This window comes from Osmerus eperlanus, chromosome 24 (assembly GCF_963692335.1).
Source record: "Osmerus eperlanus chromosome 24, fOsmEpe2.1, whole genome shotgun sequence".
Taxonomy (NCBI): domain Eukaryota; kingdom Metazoa; phylum Chordata; class Actinopteri; order Osmeriformes; family Osmeridae; genus Osmerus; species Osmerus eperlanus.
In genome coordinates, this window is record NC_085041.1 from 1,493,896 (window position 1) to 1,512,402 (window position 18,507).

The 18,507-nt window shown below is 44.2% G+C and overlaps 1 protein-coding gene and 1 long non-coding RNA gene across 2 annotated transcripts in view; one reads left to right on the forward strand and one right to left on the reverse strand.

Annotated features, from left to right (window-relative positions):
* LOC134011319 (uncharacterized) overlaps positions 1 to 18,507 on the forward strand; it is a 177,369-nt gene that overhangs the window by 13,687 nt on the left and 145,175 nt on the right. The gene's annotated exons all lie outside the window — the stretch shown is intronic.
* dmrta2 (DMRT-like family A2) lies at positions 12,585 to 15,523 on the reverse strand. The gene is made up of 2 exons (XM_062450967.1): positions 14,622 to 15,523; positions 12,585 to 14,335 (listed from the first exon to the last, which is right to left on the reverse strand). Exons 1-2 carry the CDS (start codon positions 15,070 to 15,072, stop codon positions 13,479 to 13,481), a joined length of 1,308 nt encoding a protein of 435 aa, XP_062306951.1. The 5' UTR covers positions 15,073 to 15,523; the 3' UTR covers positions 12,585 to 13,478.

Sequence of the window (18,507 nt, forward strand, 5' to 3'; positions counted from 1 at the left end):
GTTTTAGCAGAATGCCAGATAATAGTGGTTTCACCGTGGGGAAAGGAGAGGGTCAGGGTAGCTCAAATAAGCATATGCACACACACACACACACACAAATATATGACACTTTTTTTTTTTTTTTTACAAATTAAAGCCTATTCTATCAAATGAGAAAATAAATTGTCAAAATAATGCTCTAAAGCACACAGGTTATAAATGCGGCTGTTCTCTTCTCTCTACATCTCCCTCCCTCTGCATCTCTCTCTCCCTCCCTCCCCCTCCTCCTCCTCTCTTCCTTTCTCTCTCCTCCTCCATTCTCTCTCTTCATCCAGATAGACAGAGACAGATTCTGTGTAAACGTGATGGAGTGCTCTCCTTAACAACTTGGCAGCAACATGAACAAATTGATTTTCTGACAGATTAAAAAAGATTAAACCAGCCATAAACACAACTGGGAAATGCTTAATGGACCATATGTGCACAATAAGCTTTTATATGTATTCTTTTCCCCTCATTCTCTGCCATGTATCTTGTTTCTGCTGACAGGATGGATAGCTGTCAAAGCTCACACTCTCAAACCAGACTGCAGTTTCACACACACACGCATGCACACGCATATACAGTGCACTTTAATTATCCATATACCCACACACATACTGTCTACTCTCTCTTTTCCTTTTTCTTTCTCTCTCTCTCTCTCACACACACACACACACACACACATGTCCACACATATTAAACAGAACAGTGAAAAATTGTTAATTAATGTAAAGTCTGGTGAAAGTCTTTCTTTGACAAAGTTCATCCAGTAGGTCTTCTGGAGGGGTTCACTGTCAGTTAAAAAAGCTAGCGCTAATAAGCTAAAACGCTAGCAGGGTGACCTGTGTCTCTGCAGTCATTAGCCACCCGTTAGCCAGAGGTCACCCAGGTTGGGTTCGTACAGAGTTTATAGGGTCAAAGAGGTTTTCTGGTTGTCTTTACCCGTCTGGGGGGTTGAACATGAACCAAAAACGGTCTTTTCTCTTTGCTCGTCCCGCCAGCTCCCCCAGGGCCATGTGATCCACCCCTCACCACTCACACACACAGCCTCAAACAGGGATTACCTCCAGAACGAGTCAAACGTTTATAGATTATTCTAATTCCCTGACAGGTTTGACCCGTCGGATTGATTGAGATGAAGGTGACCCCCACGACCCTGGCCCCCACCATTCAATGATGTTCCATATCAAACACGACAAAGGGTGAACTTTGAACCTTGGGTTTAGGGTTGGCACATGGAAACCTGAAATGGAAGAAGCTTTTCATCACTGTGAAAGATCACTGTGTGTTGAGGGACATCCACTTACACCCTCTAACCCTTCCTGTTCTTCTAAACTCTCTTTCTCTCTCTGGGTTGGGATGGTGCTTGCGTTTTTGCAACATGTGTGTATATGTCTTTGTGTGCGTGTATACGTGTGTGTGTGTGTGTGTGTGTGTGTGTGTGTGTGGGTGTGTGGGTGTGTGTGGCCTTTAGCGCCATGTTCTGCTCAGCTGGCAGGCTTCCTATCAGGACACAACAGCCTGCTTCCTTGTGTGACTCTATAAGGGGGGGTTTTCTTTTTCAATTATTCTTTATTTTTCTGGGGAATCTGCATCAGCACAGCAGATGTTTTTGACCAGAAGTCACAACACTTGTTTATTGGTTGAAGCTTCAACCTGGCAGACTGTACACAAACGATAAAAGATAAGTCTCCGTGGTAAGAGTTGCGGTCAGGATCGAGGCAGAGAGACGCTATAGCGGCGTTTTTCTGAAATCCTAACGTGAAGTTTTTTCGATCGCCAAGAGAGACGAGATAAAATGTAGTTCGCTTGAATGCAGTCTACACGCAGTTTAACTTTGCACTGGTTTACTCTCGGCAGTTGGCTGTTTGTTCTTGATTGTTGGTACTTGAGGAAGACTGACAATGTTTGTATATGCTAGCTAGACTAATGCTATTATAAATAGCAGATGGAAAAAAATATTAGACGCGACAAACAAAAGAAAGCGATTGTGAAGACAAAGTAAAGATTCCTGTCCAAACTAAATGAAACGACAGAAACACAAAGCAATGATGTTGAAAAACGATTTCAGCTCAGTGGTCTACAGGTGAGCATAGCCCTGTCTTCAGCCAGTTGAAGGCTAAATATGTAATTACTCACCACTAGGGGGAAGCACAAGCTGAAATCTTAGACTACAAATGTTATACATTTGGCTCTTAGAGACCCCAATAATTGCGATTGGGACTTTAAAAACAATCAAATTTGGACGAGTATGAATACCCTGAAACCCATCCTTCATTCTTCCCTGTGCGGTTCCCTCTGACATCACAGGACTAGGGAGGGAGGGAACGTAATTGATTAAAAGGTAGCAAAGGAAGGAAGCAAGGAAGGATGAAAGGAAGGAAGTCATAACCAGATCCAGACATTCTTCCTCACCCTGACCATACAAGCCATCCAGACCAGAAGCACCCAGTCTGCCTGTTAGAGACACCGACCAGGAAATCAGCATTCCGACTCCTCTCTCTTCCACTCCTTTGCTCTCCCTACCTCTTTCTCCCACACACATACAGACACTCCTTGTTAGTATGCCTCTATCTCTCTCATTCAAAACACACACACACACTAACACACGATGCACTAACACCTCACCGCCAGTCACGGCGTTTCAGGGGAATCTCCTCTAGGCGTTTCAAGGTGAGAAGCAGCGGAGGTGTTGGGAGGGGGAGATAGCCCAGAGAAGCTATTAAAATATGGGCTTGGGGTTTCCTTATCTCTCCCAGCGAGACAGCCCACACCACACACCCGCATTATGGAGATAAAATGCAGGTGGAGGAGAGGGAGGCAGGGAGAGAGGGATGGGAGAGGAGGGGAGGGATGGAGGGTGGAGTATGCGGGGACGTCAGATTCGCGGTGCGAGGGAAGCTTAAGGTTATTAAATCTGGAGATTACTCGACTGCGAAATTGTTGAAGTTTTCTGGAGAAGTTGAGGGATTTAGGCTGGTGTTAAACACTGGGGTTTAACAAGGTGGCCATACATTACTGGGACGGATTTTCTACCATTTTCTTTCTTTTCTTTCTTCACCCTTTCATTAAGCTCTAAAGAGATTATTGAACTCTTCATATAATGTCTTCTCCTCTCCACAAAAGACAGAATAAAGATTAGACCTAGTTTTAGGATTAGGATTAGATTTACTGTGGGTTAATGGTTGAGATTAGACAGAGGTTAAGGTTAAGATACGTGGGTTTAGGTTGAGGGTTTAGGTTGGTTGAGGGGCAGTTCTATGGGTGTATGTGAAGCCCTCTGTGACATGCTTGCGTGTAAAAAGGGCTATACAAATACATTTTGATTTGATTTGATACATGTAGGGTTACACGTACATTTTGAAATGGCAGTTGGGTTTAAATTGAGGGATAAGATTAGAGAGAGGACTGAATTAAGGATCTGGGGTTACAGGTAAGACCTTGGTTAAGGATGAGGTTAGATTTACACTTAGATTCAGACCTAGGTTTAGAGCTCGGATTAGGATTGCATTTGCCGTTGGATGAAACACTTGCTGTTCACAGAAATTGTTTGTCAAGGCTTCTGATCCTGTTCCATAGCCGTTTTGTTCCGCCGTTTTTCCAGTTTTTCTTAGAAAGACTTCTGGTTGAGCGTCGGGTCTCGTGGAGGTGTCTTACAAACAGCCTGTTCAGGGTGCATTTGTTTTACTAAACAGCATCTCCCATGTTGAGGTTCCCCAAACAGGAAGAAGAGAACAGAATAGAACAAAAACACTTACGTTCCAAACAAACTCTACCGACACACGCACCCAAGCGCACACACACACACACACACATTCTCACCTACACACAAACACTTACTCAAACACACACACACAATCACACCAACTCACACACACGTTCGCACACTTTTTGACGCTGCTGTGAACTTGAAATAACTCACACTAAGGGAGTTTTCTACAGACATTTCAAGCAGAAGAGAGGCTCTCTTCTCCAGAGGTGAATGACAGCGCCGGAAAATGATGGATTTCCATTGTCGTTTGAGAATGAGAATGTGTGTGTCCCAGTGTTTTTGTCTGTGTGTGTGTGTGTGCTAGTTTTGCTCTCTGATTCACCGGGAGGCTTCTGTTTATTTCACACTCGTACACCCTCCACCCTTCCTCCACCCTTCCTCCACCCTTCCTCCACCCGTCCTCCACCCGTCCTCCACCCTCCAGTCTCATCCTCTTTTCCAATCTCCCTCGTTCGCATACTTCCTGCCTTCCCTTCACTGCTCTGAGCAGGACCAGCTGGGATCCGAGGAGGGAAACTGTCCGCCGTAGACCCAGCTTGTGTTTGTGGAAATCCTGTGTGTTGCGAGTGTGTGCACGAGCAAGACAGGTTACTGTTAGGCTGTACCAGCATTCGATCGAGCTCTGTTTTGTTTATTTCCTGATCCACTTGATGGCTCCTTGCCTTAGTGGAGGGAAACATCATTAACCTGTGCACCAAGGGGACCTGTCTGCAGAGGCATGTGTGTAATGTGGCTGAAAGCAGCTTTTTAGAGCCGTAAACAATGTCTAATTGGCGAGTCTAGGGGCAGAGCCACGGATCACACACGCCAGCTCACTCAGAAGAGGTGGTCTTGTTCAATCATTATTCACCGCCGCTTCGCACAAGCATGTACTCCCGCACACGCACAGATGCGTCTGTGTGCGCGCATGTACACAGAATATACACGCACGCACACACACAGACCTTGCACACCCCCCCCCCCCCCCCCCAAGCTGACTGTGACCATCCAGTACCCCCCCACTCCTCCCACTCACCACGGCCCCTCCGGACTGCTCTCTCCTGGGACACACTCCCACTCAGCCAGGGGGCCTGGGGCATGTGTGGAGAGGAGAGGAGGAGTTTGGATGAAGGTGTGTGCTTGGGTGCCACATTTCCAGTTAAGCTGTTGTCTGTTTTAGTCCATCCTCCAGAAAGTTGTTTTAGATCACAGAGAATTATCTGTACTCCTGCTTCCTCATCTCTCAAGAAAACTAACCGAGACAGGAAACACAGCCGACAGCACCACCTGGTGGCTGGAGACCATTTCACAAATAAAACCCCCCTTTTTCATCCCTTTCTTCCCCTCCCTCCCTCCCTCCCTCCCTCCCTTGCCTTTCCCATTTATTTATTTTCCTCCTCTCTTCCACTCCTCTCACAAAACATAAATTCCTCAAGTCTCATCCACTCCCCCCCCTCTCCCCTCCTGTCCCATCTCTCCTTCCCTATCCATCTCTGTCCAGCCAATCAATAATCAATCTGCCGGCATTGGCCCGCCCTCCATCCATCTCCATTGGCCCAGCAGAGCCAGAGTGCAGTCCACCCGTATAGATCATAATTTGGAGGGCTGTAATTTCTGGTCAGAGGAGGGGAGAAAGAGAGAGAGATGAAGATGGAAAGAGAGTGCAACCTCTGCGCTCCACCTCTTCATTCTAACTGACCCAGTTTCCCTCCTGTTCTCACTTCTCACTTTGGCCGTGTGTGTGTGTGTGTGTGTGTGTGTGTGTGTGTGTGTGCATGTGCAGGCAGGCCTTAGGAATGTTCTGTAGGCGAACTTCTACCAGTGGGGCATTGGCTAGGAGGGCTGTATCTGTGTTTGACAAAGAGAGAAAGTTCCGGAGCCTAACCATGCACCATGTGCACGCTACGCTAATAACACATTCTCCACCACATCCCTGTGCCTGTTCCTCATCAAGGCTGTTCTGCTGAAACACACTGTTTGCAATATGCAATTAATGAGGACTTGGAAGGGTTTCAATGGCTCCCATTCCAGCTGTAATTGTGTGAGATTCCCTCAGGGCTAGGGGGGGGGGGGGGGGGGGGGGGGGAGAGGGGGGGGGAGAGGGGGCTGTGGGGTGGAGACAAGGCTTGTCAGGAGAAACAGAGCTGTCTTTAATCTTCATTTGATGACTTTCAGTACAAGTGGAACCGTTCACCATGGAACCAGTGCATAGAGGGAAGGAAGGAATGAGGGAAGGAGAGAAAGCTTGTGAGAGAGAGAGCTAGTGAAAGAGAGAGAGAGAGAGAGAGAGAGAGAGAGAGAGAGAGAGAGAGAGAGAGAGAGAGAGAGAGAGAGAGAGAGAGACAGAGAGACAGAGAGACAGAGAGACAGCTAGAGAGAGAGAGAGAGACAGCTAGAGAGAGAGAGAGCTAGTGAAAGAGAGAGAGAGAGAGAGAGAGAGAGAGAGAGAGAGAGAGAGAGAGAGAGAGAGAGAGAGAGAGAGAGAGAGACAGAGAGACAGAGAGACAGAGAGACAGCTAGAGAGAGAGAGAGAGACAGCTAGAGAGAGAGAGAGCTAGTGAAAGAGAGAGAGAGAGAGAGAGAGAGAGAGAGAGAGAGAGAGAGAGAGAGAGAGAGAGAGCCAGTGAAAGAGAGAGGGAGAGACAGCTACAGAGAGAGAGAGCCAGTGAAAGAGAGAGAGAGAGAGAGAGAGAGAGAGAGAGAGAGAGAGAGAGAGAGAGAGAGAGAGAGAGCTAGAGAGAGAGAGAACTGGCAGGCAGGTTTTAAACAGAGCTAGCCTACTTGTGTCACTCAGCCTCTGGGTGGCTGGTCTGGAACAGGATGACTACATGTAACTCTGAACAGCCTTCACAACACCTCAACATGCACACCACAATGGTGAACACAAATGTGTCTGGGAATATGTTTGTTTATGTGTGTGTGAGTACGTGTGTGTGAGTATGTGTACGTGTGTGTGTGAAGTGGAAGGGGTGTTTTTTTTGTAACAATCATTTTATTCCCTGGACACATCAAAGCACAAGAGACACATGGTGAGTTTCAAGGAACGCAGTTATTTATAGACTGTTATTGTACCCACTGTTCGTACTGCAGATAGAGACGTTTAATATCAGCCAGTTTCAATTTAATACACAATAAACACTATATCTATTCTGAAGAGAGGAGAGGAAGAGGAGAAGAGAGGGGAGGAGAGGGGCTCGACACAGACTTTTTGACAGGAAGATTTGCTGCCTCCCCTGTCAGACCTCCCACTAAGTATGCACCCACACACACACATACACACACACACACCACAAACACCACATACCCCTTATCTGCCCTGGCAGAGTAGACTGATACTCCGTACTTGAGCAAATTAGGAGAGTTCATGCTGTGTGTGCACAGCATGGCGTCCATTTATCCTTCAACTCACAGGAGCGTCTCCACCGGCTCCTCCGAGTTCCTCCACGCCGTGCACGCCCCTCAGCCACGCCGTGCACGCTCCTCACCTCCGGGTGCACACCCCTGAGCTTGTACGTGCACATCCTGCATGTTCATGATTCACACAGGCCTACTCTGCTCTGCTCTGATGTGATCAGAGAGAAGGATGAAGGAGGGAGCGCTGAGGGAGGGAAGACCGAGGGGGGAGGAAGGAGGGAGGGAGGGAAGACCGAGGGGGGAGGAAGGAAGGAAGGAAGGACCGAGGGGGAAGGAAGGAAGGAAGGAAGGAAGGAAGGAAGGAAGGAAGGAAGGAAGGGAGGGAGGGAGGGAGGGAGGGAGGGAGGGAGGGAGGGAGGGAGGGAGGGGCAGGGTGATAAGAGCAGTCCTCAAGAGGACCCTCTGAAATGAGCTTCCTCAATCAATATATTATCTCAAGATGCTGCACCAGCAATGCACCTACACATGACCTACAGTATGTTAAATACTCTGACTCTCTCTCTCCCTCCTCTTTTGTACCCGCTCCCTCTCTCATCTCCTACTTTATCATTCGAACCTATCTCAACCGATCCATACATGTTTATTCTTGTCTTAAGTCAGGGCTGCTCCACATCGCATACAAACAGCCCACTAGAATCACCTCCTGGACAGAAGGCTGGGTTGGGCGCCTTGTCACAGATGGAGATAAAAACCATTGATGTTCCTCGTGGGAACCTTAACATCTACGCTAGACCAAAGAGGAACCAAGGGAGATCTTGTGGTGATGATTTCCGTTGCACGGTTTAAGCATAGTAATAAAGTTTTTGTGGCGAAAAGTGAAGCTAACGGTAGTTAACTACCTAGCCACAGTCACAAACTTCACTAACGACATGAAGTCTCTGGAAGATAGCTACCTAGCTAAAACTGCTAAAAGACAACTGCAGAAATGCCACAGGCACAGGCCAGAGTGCCATCTTATGTAGGGTTAGCTAGGCTATTTCCAGGCTGTGATATCAACACCCTGTATTTTCGCCGTTCTTACTAGTTAACTCCCACCACATCCCACATAGCATTAGCAGTAGAGGTGTTAGCACAGCTGTACAAGTAACTTACCGGTCCGGAGGTCAGGTCTGAAGCTAGAAGCAAAACGGAGCACCGCCGGCTTCTCCAGATGAGCAAAAAGTTGCTAGGATGTGCTCTTCTGTTGCTGATATATGCAGTTCCAACACCGGGTGTAACAAAGTTTTAGCTACCAACCAGTTAACTAATACTTTACTGTTTTCTCTGTATTTGCGCTGTTGGGGTAGTATTGTGGTGGGGCTGATACATTAATAAACATAACAATAAACCACGAGAGGGGTATCAAATGGTGATCATAAATCCTGTAGGGCAATCCATGTGACAATATCCGAATGATTGGAGTGGACAACATGAGAAGAGCGAGGCGGCTACTCATAGCGCGGATATCCGGTCACATGACCCCGAGTCTTTAGACAGGGACTGACACTTAATGATCGCTAGATGGTGCTTCTTGCATAGAGAAGTGAAGAGATCGCATAATGAATCAATGGATTGAGTTATTTTCAATATAGTCTACCACCCAATTTCTTCAAATGTTTGGATGTTTCATATTAGTTTAAACAATAGGTTTGGAGTTTATATAGTAAGAAAAACTGCCCCAGCTGCAACCAACGCAAGCACTTCTCACAATTTCCCCAGAAATTGTACCCTCTCTAGTAAAACTTTCCATTGGAATAAATTAGCAGACGCTTTTATAAAAAGCAATGTACAAATGCATGTAAGGGGACAGTAGGAAGGATCGTAGTGCTGGTATTTCAGAGGTCTGACTTCTTGTCTGTATCGTGTTACCCAATCTGTTGCTTCAACCCCTGCCTCTTCGATATTCCTCACACTGTAAAACTGTCTCCTAAATGAATATGAGTTGTATGTGAAGAATAATCATTTAAATGGATTTTCCCCTGGTATACAAAGACCCCATTTATCTGCCAGGGACTTCATTAGATAACTCAAGAGAGTACCACACGGACAACAGACAAGCTGCTCCTCCACATCCCACTACTCTCTCCTCTTCTTCCTCTCTCCTCTTCTTCCTCTCTCCTCTTCTTCCTCTCCTTCCTCTCTCCTCCTCTTCCTCTCTCCTCCTCCTCCTCTTCCTCTCTCCTCTTCTTCCTCTCTCCTCTTCTTCCTCTCTCCTCTTCTTCCTCTCTCCTCCTCTTCCTCTCTCCTCCTCTTCCTCTCTCCTCTTCATCCTCTCTCCTCCTCTTCCTCTCTCCTCTTCATCCTCTCTCCTCTTCATCCTCTCTCCTCTTCATCTCTCCTCTTCCTCTCTCCTCTTCATCCTCTCTCCTCCTCCTCCTCTCTCCTCTTCATCCTCTCTCCTCCTCCTCTCTCCTCTTCATCCTCTCTCCTCCTCCTCCTCTCTCCTCTTCCGTCTCCTCTGCCATCTTATTCTCCTCCCCCCCTCCTCCTCCTCCTTCTCGTCTTCCTCCTTCTCCTCTCCCCTCTCCCCCGTTCCCCTCCACTCACTGGCGGATCCAAGAGGTGGCTTTAGAGATCCCCTCTCTCCTTCCGTTGCTTCCTCTCTCATCCTCCAGGTGTTTAGTGTAAGGTGAGGTGACCGTGTTCAGCACTAAGAGGGTCGAGCCAAGGTCATCTCCCTGGAAGGTGTTCTGGCAGGAGGGAGACCTAGGTTCAATACTTGGATTAGTTAACACAAATACATGCGCGCGCGCACACACACACACATTCGTCTTGTGTTCTGAGACAGAGCTGAGATTTTCATATTATTTGTATGGTTAGCCTGACCTCTAGTGGCCATTCAGAGACTTGCATACACCTATGCTGTCATGCACCATGTTTCAATCTTCACTGACACAAGCCCTCAACAACTACCTGATATGCAGTTCTCACAGGTGGTCTGCACTGGTGTGAGGGCTAAATCTGAAAAAGGTTTCGAAAGGTTGAAAAATGACCTTTGGAAAAGTTTCTAAAGGCTACAAAAAATATTTTCTAATAAGAAGTTTCGAAAATAAAGTGGAGCTGTCTGAGAATAGAGACATTCCTGATCACCCAATGGCCATATGAGAGAGCTGTTCGAAATTGGCGGTCAAAACGGATTCCTCGTGAATGCGCTGCCTGTCTATACTGTATTTTTTATGACATGATGTGAGTAGTTACCAGTCTGACACTAAAACAGGTAGAAGTAATGTTTAATTTTGAAGTATGTCAGAGCCCACACTTCTTTACTTTAACTTGAGTGAAAAGGTGTAGTCACTCAGTGCTTCAACTTTTTTTAAACGAGTATCTGTACTTCTACAAGGATATGTGTATTTTTGCCATCTCTGATCCTATATATCCATGCGTGCGTGTAATCTACAAGCAGTAATCTCATATTGTGAAATGTTACACATTTATCACTGCGCATTTGTTCGAGCAGTGCTCACCTGTGTTAATTGCAAGGCTCCTTTGACCAATTACAGTTGAGTGGTTACAGGTTTGTAACGTTTTGATCTCAGCCTATAGCAGTGACCGCGGTAACGCAGTTAGGAGTAAATTGACCTGTTATGAGATTATCTACGAAATTGAAGCATTTTCCACATTTACATTTAGTCATTTAGCAGACGCTCTTATCCAGAGCGATTTCCCCCCTCTGTATTTTATTGTAGGCCCAACTGATTAATTATGCACCCCGTGTAACATCCAGCAGGTAAAATAATTGTGTCTTTAGGTTTATACGTGCAATTCATATTCATTACTCACTCAGGCGTACAATTAGCGTTAGCCTATGCAGGCTATTCAGTGCAAGCTCATTATTCACAATGCATCTAGTTATACAAATGCAAAAATTGATATAATTGCATGAAGATTACGACAATAACACGTTATTTTTTGTGAATATCACGCATATCCTTGAAGAGGTTCAACAGGGGACTCCTAAACCGCAAAAATCCATCTCAACTTTGTAACGATGATGATGTGTGCACTCGACCACAAGGGGGAGTTGGTCATAAATGTAAAAAGGAATTCAACACGTCACACTTTCATGACATGCTTTCATCAGTAGGGTGCGCTGTCCGCCTACTTTAGACTTAATATTACATTTGCTTTCCACAGAAAGGGTTCTTATGAAGGATTGTATGTTGGCCCCGTAGCTGAGGCGACATATGTTTCAGTTCGTATGGTCATAGTCAGTCCGAGGCACCGTCTTGAGAAACGCAGTGGTTTCTTAATAAGGCCATGGAGAATTTAAAATGAAGAGAAATTCTTGTGGCCTGCTATTACTGGATGTGCTGGTTGTCAAGTAGCCTGTAGGCTACGTCGAGTCGAATATATGAAAACGGTCTCACACTGTTAACATTGCAAAGGACCACCATATTACATTAGCAAGATAATGGAAGATCTGTATAATCTGTATTCAATTGTCACTTAAAAGTAGCATTTGGAGGTGAAGAGCTAAGGCTTGTCTTTGTAGCCTACTCTATATACTAACATGATTTTGACCAATTAACAGTTTGAATGTTGTCTATATGCTAAACAAATAGCTATTGTGAACTGCGTTATGTGTGATAGGCCTACATTTTTATTTGAAAATAGTATTTTTAGGTGAATAGTTTGAGCAGATGTGGTAGCGTACACTAGTTTATATATTTGTTTTTAATAATAGCTACGTTTATTCTAAAATGTGAATGTTTATAAATGGCTCATGTCAGAGTAGCCCTACGTATACATTGAACTCAATAAATCGAAAATGTCATTATTTTTCCATAATTTTCATCCAAATTAATATCCAGTTTTATGACAGGAAAACTCCGTCGTGTTTAGACTGAAGGACAATTTCGATCTGGAAACAGAAAGAATGCGCTTTGACGTCGATTGTGCCCGGTTTAACACTAAATACATAAATACAAAATAAAGGTCTTTCTTCGGCCACTATGGATGATGTAAATCTGTGTATTATGTATTCGGAACTATTCATATGTAAAAAGATTAATATAAGCCTTGCCCACTCAATTTACAACAATAGCAATGATATGAATTCAATCCTAGGCAATGCTGTTATGATTAAAATAAATATTATTTTAAAAGATCTCCACACCTCAGTAGTATTATTACACAATAAATGGTTCGGGGGAAATGGCTGAACGTGGAACACTGTATCGCCTATAGGCTATAACAGATGACCTAGGCTACAAGCCCATTAAAACCCGACATAACAAATAATAAAATGAAAAAGACAATCATATTAACCACAACAATATAAAAGGTCAATACTACCCAAACAGTAATATTATTACTACACGTTTTTCTTTTTTGTTATGTTACTAATATAGCCTACAGATTAATTTAATTAAAACGAGTTATTGTCTGGTTTTGTATAAAATAACATTTATTTCCAGCAAATTCATACAATGTGACGGTACAGCTTGCAACATGAGGTGAGTCATTGACTTGATTCAGCACTAACATATGCCATTTCACAAATGAAGAAATATTGCAGCTGATAAACAATGAAAAGAGTTAGGTCAATTATAATATAATCATCTTATATAATCAAATGCATTATACACTATACATAATTGGAGAAATATTATTTTTTTAAATCAAATCAAGAAAAAAGAATGCAAAACATAATTAGTTCAAGTTTTACAGTTAGGTTTAGGTTATGTTCAACTTTCAGGAAGGTACAAAGGAATAACTTGGTCTTCCCACACTGTAGGCATTACAAATACGATCAACTATAACGTTACAAATATAGGCTATCGTGTTTCCTGTCTCCGGACCTAGTATTGTGGCTCTGTAACACCATCTAACACCTGGGTTTGGACAAAATATTATTGACAAATCTTAACAAAACTGCACAACTCACAGTCACCATTGAATGCATTTGATGTCCTGGTTAACTCAAAGTGCATTTGTAAAAAAAATCGGGGAGGTTGGAATTATATCGTTGTTTTTTATGCTTGCAGACAAAAAAAAACATAATTCAACAACGCAATATTTTTGAATTTCATATTAAGACTTGCTGAGGGTATTTTAACAACTGTTCTGTACATGGGAAAGTAACAAGATTACATAATATATAAGTATGCTTGGTTTGTCTCCTTGCCCATCAGGCAGATAAACTAAACGCCAGGTCATATTTACAGCAAGCATTAGCCAAAAACACCACAGATCTCCTTAACAACACTCAACACTTTTGGCTACAAATACACAGTCCATCCTGGAGGGTTCCTCCATGTGTCTACCAGTCCCAGCGGTGGGCGCATGGTGAGTTCGTTACCGGGGGTTCTCTTCAAGGTTTGTCCGGGTTGTTGTTGACCAGCGGCCCGTAGAGACCGTTGACGTAACTCTGATCCTTGTGCAAGATCGTCCGGTCTCGGATGAGGTCACTAAAGGCGTAGTCCATGGGCGGCCTGAAGCCCAGAGTGGGCATGAGCCCTGTGGTGGAGTAGGGCGTCATGAAGGCCAGTCCTCGGCTGTGGGCAGAGTAGGCCAGCCGGAGCGGGTTCAGCCCCAGGTGGGTACCCAGGGGGTACGTGGAGGGATCCGTGCCAAAGTGAGGTGCGTTTGGCTGCAGGGGGGAGAAGGCAGAACGATTGCTGAGTGTCATGGCTCCCTGGAGCATGGGCCTGGGGTTGGAGGACAGTGGCGACTGGTGGACGCTTTGGAGCATGCGTTCTGCGGTCCACGTGTCCTCCGGGGCTTTGGGCTGACCGCTGTTGTTGAGGATCTGTTCGATGGCCTGGACCACGTCCTTCCCACAGCCTTGCAGCACCAGCTCCAGGACGCTGCGCTTGTGGCTGGGGAACACCCGGGTCAGGATGTCGATGGCGTTCATCTGCCGGGAGGCGGCGGAGGACGGCGACGGCTCCTGGTCGTCCTTGTCCGTCTCCGAGCCGGAGTCTGAGCCCAGGGGGGTGACGGAGCCCGGGGTGTCCTCATCGTCCTTCAGGGTTTTGGACACCGGGGAGCTGATGAACGATTCCCCGTCTCCGTTCTCGGACCCGGAGCCATGGCGGCCGTCCGGAGAGGACATGCCCGGTACGGACTCGTTGTCGGTCGAAACCGATTTCCCCATGTTCTGCTGGCCGGTTCCTGACCCCAACATCTGGACTTTTGGGAACAACTCGTACTTCTGAATACTGGAATCTGTGAATCGGATTATTCAAGACATGAGAAAATACAATTACATGATTCTCTTGAAAAGGGGCCTAATGAACCTGTGCTTGAGGATTACTTGGTCCATCTTTGTATACAAAAGATTCAACAGAACACTTCAAACGTCATGGGATAGGTGTTGATAATTAAAAAATTCCAGGCATAAGTTAGTTCAATCATAGCCTAATTTCTTTATTGAACGTTATACATGCACAAAAGTAACGTCAGTATGTTGTGTTTGCTAAGAATAAGGGCCTAATGTATTTCGTCCACTCACCAGAGTTGCTTTCGCTGCTGACAGAACCGAACACCTCGTAGTTCTGTCTAGGTGGAATTATGCCGTTAGCGGCAGCCAGCGCGAGCCCCTCGGCTGTCCCGTACAGTAGCTGAAGCTCGCGGGCTTCGTTCTCTTCCTGCGCTTGCTGTCTCCGCAGCGCAACCTGCGCCGCCATGACGCGCTGCCGCTCGGCGATCAGGGTGCACTTGGCACACATACAGTCTTTCCAGCGGCAGTAGCGCTTGTGGCCTTTCAGTGCTGACACCACACCGTGGTTCCTGCAGCGGGCGCACTTTGGGGTGCGGGGATACTTCTCGGTAGCGCGCAGGAGGAGCGGCGGACCACGGAGGAGCGTGCTGGCCATGGAAACCGGGATGGAGGTTGCAGTTCCCGCGCCGTGATGGACTTGGGAGCCGGAGGACACATTGGAATGCTCAGGTCTCAGATCCATTCCGCGTTTGCCAACAACCGTCACACAATCACCTGGGAAATGTGGCTCGATGATAGATTCGTTTCTCGAAGCTGTAGAAGTTTTCTTGTTGGCGTGGATCCGTTTACACCAGCTGATTGGTTGTCAACATATCTGTCAAGTTAACGATCTAAAAGTGTTGTTTGTCCATCGACGAAAAACGTGCGTTAAAGTTTTCCTAAACCGGAGGGATGTAGCCAAATAGTTGTCAAATCGAAACTAGGCAAATTTTAAGAGGTAAACAATGCAGGACAACAAGAATTGACCGTGTTACACTCCAGTATCCGAGTGCTTCAAGTGCTGCAAGACTAGTTTCTTTCTCCTCCCGACTAAAGTTCATTTCTCCAAAAGGAGCCGAGGTTGCAACTCGAAGCAGCGCGAGACACTAACTTCCTTGGGAGATTCTGAGTAGATACAGAACGCTCTCTCCCTCTCCCTCTCCCCCTCTATTGTTGCTCCTACGTTTTCATTAGACAAATTTGACAACAATGTGGCGTCTGTCATTGGCCAAAGGGGGAAGGTGCAATCTGATTGGCTTGTCCCTTTTTCTACAGTGTCCACCTGAGTTCTTTCTCAACTAACAAGTGTTTAGAATCTGAGGGTGGCCATGGAGAGCTAAAATAGATATCAACAACGAAATTATATTTAAATTCAATAGCAATTCATTACCTCAGCTTTTTTTTGCATTTAACATGAAAACATATTATCAGAACATTCATAAAATATTAATTAACGCAACATATAAGTTTAAATCAGTCAATGGAAAGGGGTGGATGTTTAAAAAGATGGAAGCTATTGTAATGCTTGGTGTATGATGACACGTTGTATTGGCATCACGTGCGATCGGCATGCATACTGTTTATATCATCAATATGATTTTATTCTTATATCTTTTTTTGCAGTGACACCTAAAGCCATCGATTATGTCACTGTCATTTAACCATCAACCCGCTAAGGTAAGTAGTATTTCAACTTTGATTCGTGACTTAAAACCACTTGTCTAGTAAAATGCATATGGGAAATATAAAATGTAGTCTATAAATATATATATCAAAACTTTGTACTCAATGTTAGAGATTGTGTTTTACAAGCATGCCGAACATTTTCTTTAACTTTTTCCTACAGACTTCATCCATAGTGTAGCCTAGCCTGTACATTTTTAAGGTGTAGCCTATTGGAAAATAGTTTTAAAACTGAGTGACAGTATAGCCTTAAAAAAAAATTCTAACATATTGACGTTCGAACATCGAACCAAAACACGTAATTTTGCCTAAATCATCAAACACGTCAACATAAGTTTGGATCTTATCAATTATTTAATTGTCAAAACTGAGTGTAGTTCGAGAACGCATAGTCTATACTTGTGCTACAGTAACGAGTTGACGTGTCTAGAAAATTAACCTGGGAAGACATGTTTGACTGCTTTGAGCTTTGAAATATTTCCAATAAATAGGCTAATCATCTTGAAATAATTGCTGCATGTCACTTTGGCTTTGTCAAAGGAGTGCTCGCGGCAGGCACTCTTTTAGCCTAGTCTACCCACATTTTTGTCTATCACAGTCAGTTGAATTCTGCGTTAGTAAACACTAACCATATTCATATGCAAACAAATGTCCACCTCTTAAATTTAATGTCAAATGTTTTTATATGGGATATATTCCAGGTTATTTAATGTCAAAAGTATTTTTAAAAGTACATTTACATACTTTCATTTTAACGATATGCTTCTTTTAAAAGAATAGCATATATGCTACCACACACATAAATATATGGAAGCCTATGTATTGCCTACCTAATAATAAAATTACACTAAAGGCCTAATTAGAAACTCGATTTATGTCGCAAATAGGCCTATACTGGACTTGAGTAGGCCTAGTAGGCAAAGTATCCAACACTTCGGTTGTTATGCACTGACAATGAACTGTTTCACATCAGCTTCTGTAAAAAATAAAAAATAAAATCTAATAATAAACAATATTGACAGCATTCGTTTTGGCACTAAGTGTGTGATCTCTACTTCTAAAAGGTTTCTGAGCAAGATGACCCACGAGGCAGCAGCCACCGCGTGCAGCTCTGATGGGATTCCGCTGACGTCCATGACGTCTAGGCTATGTATTAATGACACATTTGATCGAAATTGTGAAACGATTATTTCATGATTATGATGCCTTTTTCAAAGATGTGGCTGCAGTTCTTTTTTTATGAGATCGAAATTGTTTGAGGATAAGAATCAATTAATACAAAACAGTTGTGTGTTTTGTATTCTTGTCCACGGCTACATGGCCTAACAAAAAAGTCTATAAAAAAAAAAACGAAAAAACATGCAGAATATCCTACAATTATCAACAGCAATTTACATACGTGTAATGGTAAAATATATTAGTTGCTTTAAATGTTTTTATAAATAAAATGGAAAAACCGAGCCTAAACAGGCCTATATCCTATTTCAGTTTACAACAGACAAAAAGTCTAACTAAATCTCCACTTATGTTGGGACACTGCATTGATCTTAAAGTTGTTTACGTTAGCTGAATAGAGGCGAGGCTACAGTAGCTTAATGATTTCTCAACGCCACTCACGTCACCCCTACCTGCAGCTCATAAACATTATCCTATCTTTTCTTTTGATACGGACCTTTACCGCTCGAGCTCTATATCTCCTGTCAGCTCCGCGCGTCTCTGGGCGCTCCCGGCATGCACCCAGCTCACGCAGACCTGCCGCTCATAGTGCCATTGTTTACCTTCTGAATCACAGTCAGCAAATGCCATCTGTCTCCCCCGCCGCTGTCATCTGCACCTTAATTACCCAACCAACAGACTAATAGAGATGATATTAAACTACATCTTTTTGACATTCAAAGTAATTATCTTGCCTCGGATCTCACACGAATGAGAATTGCCAACCAAGAAGTAATTTCGGGCTCCAGTGATAAATGGCGGTAGTAATGTGTGGAGATTATGTTATGTAAACCACATCAGGCTTAAGACAGGGTTATTTTCTCTTGCCGCTGTAGAACTAAGTTCGTTGTTGGGTAGGCCTATTGGTTAAGTAGTGAAACAGCAAAACATGCTTTTGCATGTTAACAAAAGAAATATGTGGCGTTAGGCTATACGTTTTCTTTTTTTAAAGATGGATATAGGCTATATATTTATAACTTCAGAATTGAGTCTCAACGGTTTAAGTGTATATTTTTCATGTGAGAGAGACAGATTTGAGCATTTTGGACTAGTTCCATTCATATTAATTAAAAGTCTGTTTTTGTACTTAAACTATTTAATCTATAGGCTTAGACTGGTGTATTGCCCCACATCTCATTACACTGTTTCATTGTTAAGTTATTCCTATTTGTACTTGGGATTTTTGCTCTTTTGGTTAAATGCTAACTGTATTTTATGGGCTCTGTACTGCACAATAACA

Bases quoted from the DNA above. Each gene is read 5' to 3' on its own strand.
- dmrta2 (XM_062450967.1), bottom strand. From the start codon at position 15,072: ATGGATCTGAGACCTGAGCATTCCAATGTGTCCTCCGGCTCCCAAGTC. The intron at 14,336-14,621 runs GTGAGTGGACGA...TCCGATTCACAG, and splicing joins CAGCAGCGAAAGCAACTCTG to ATTCCAGTATTCAGAAGTAC.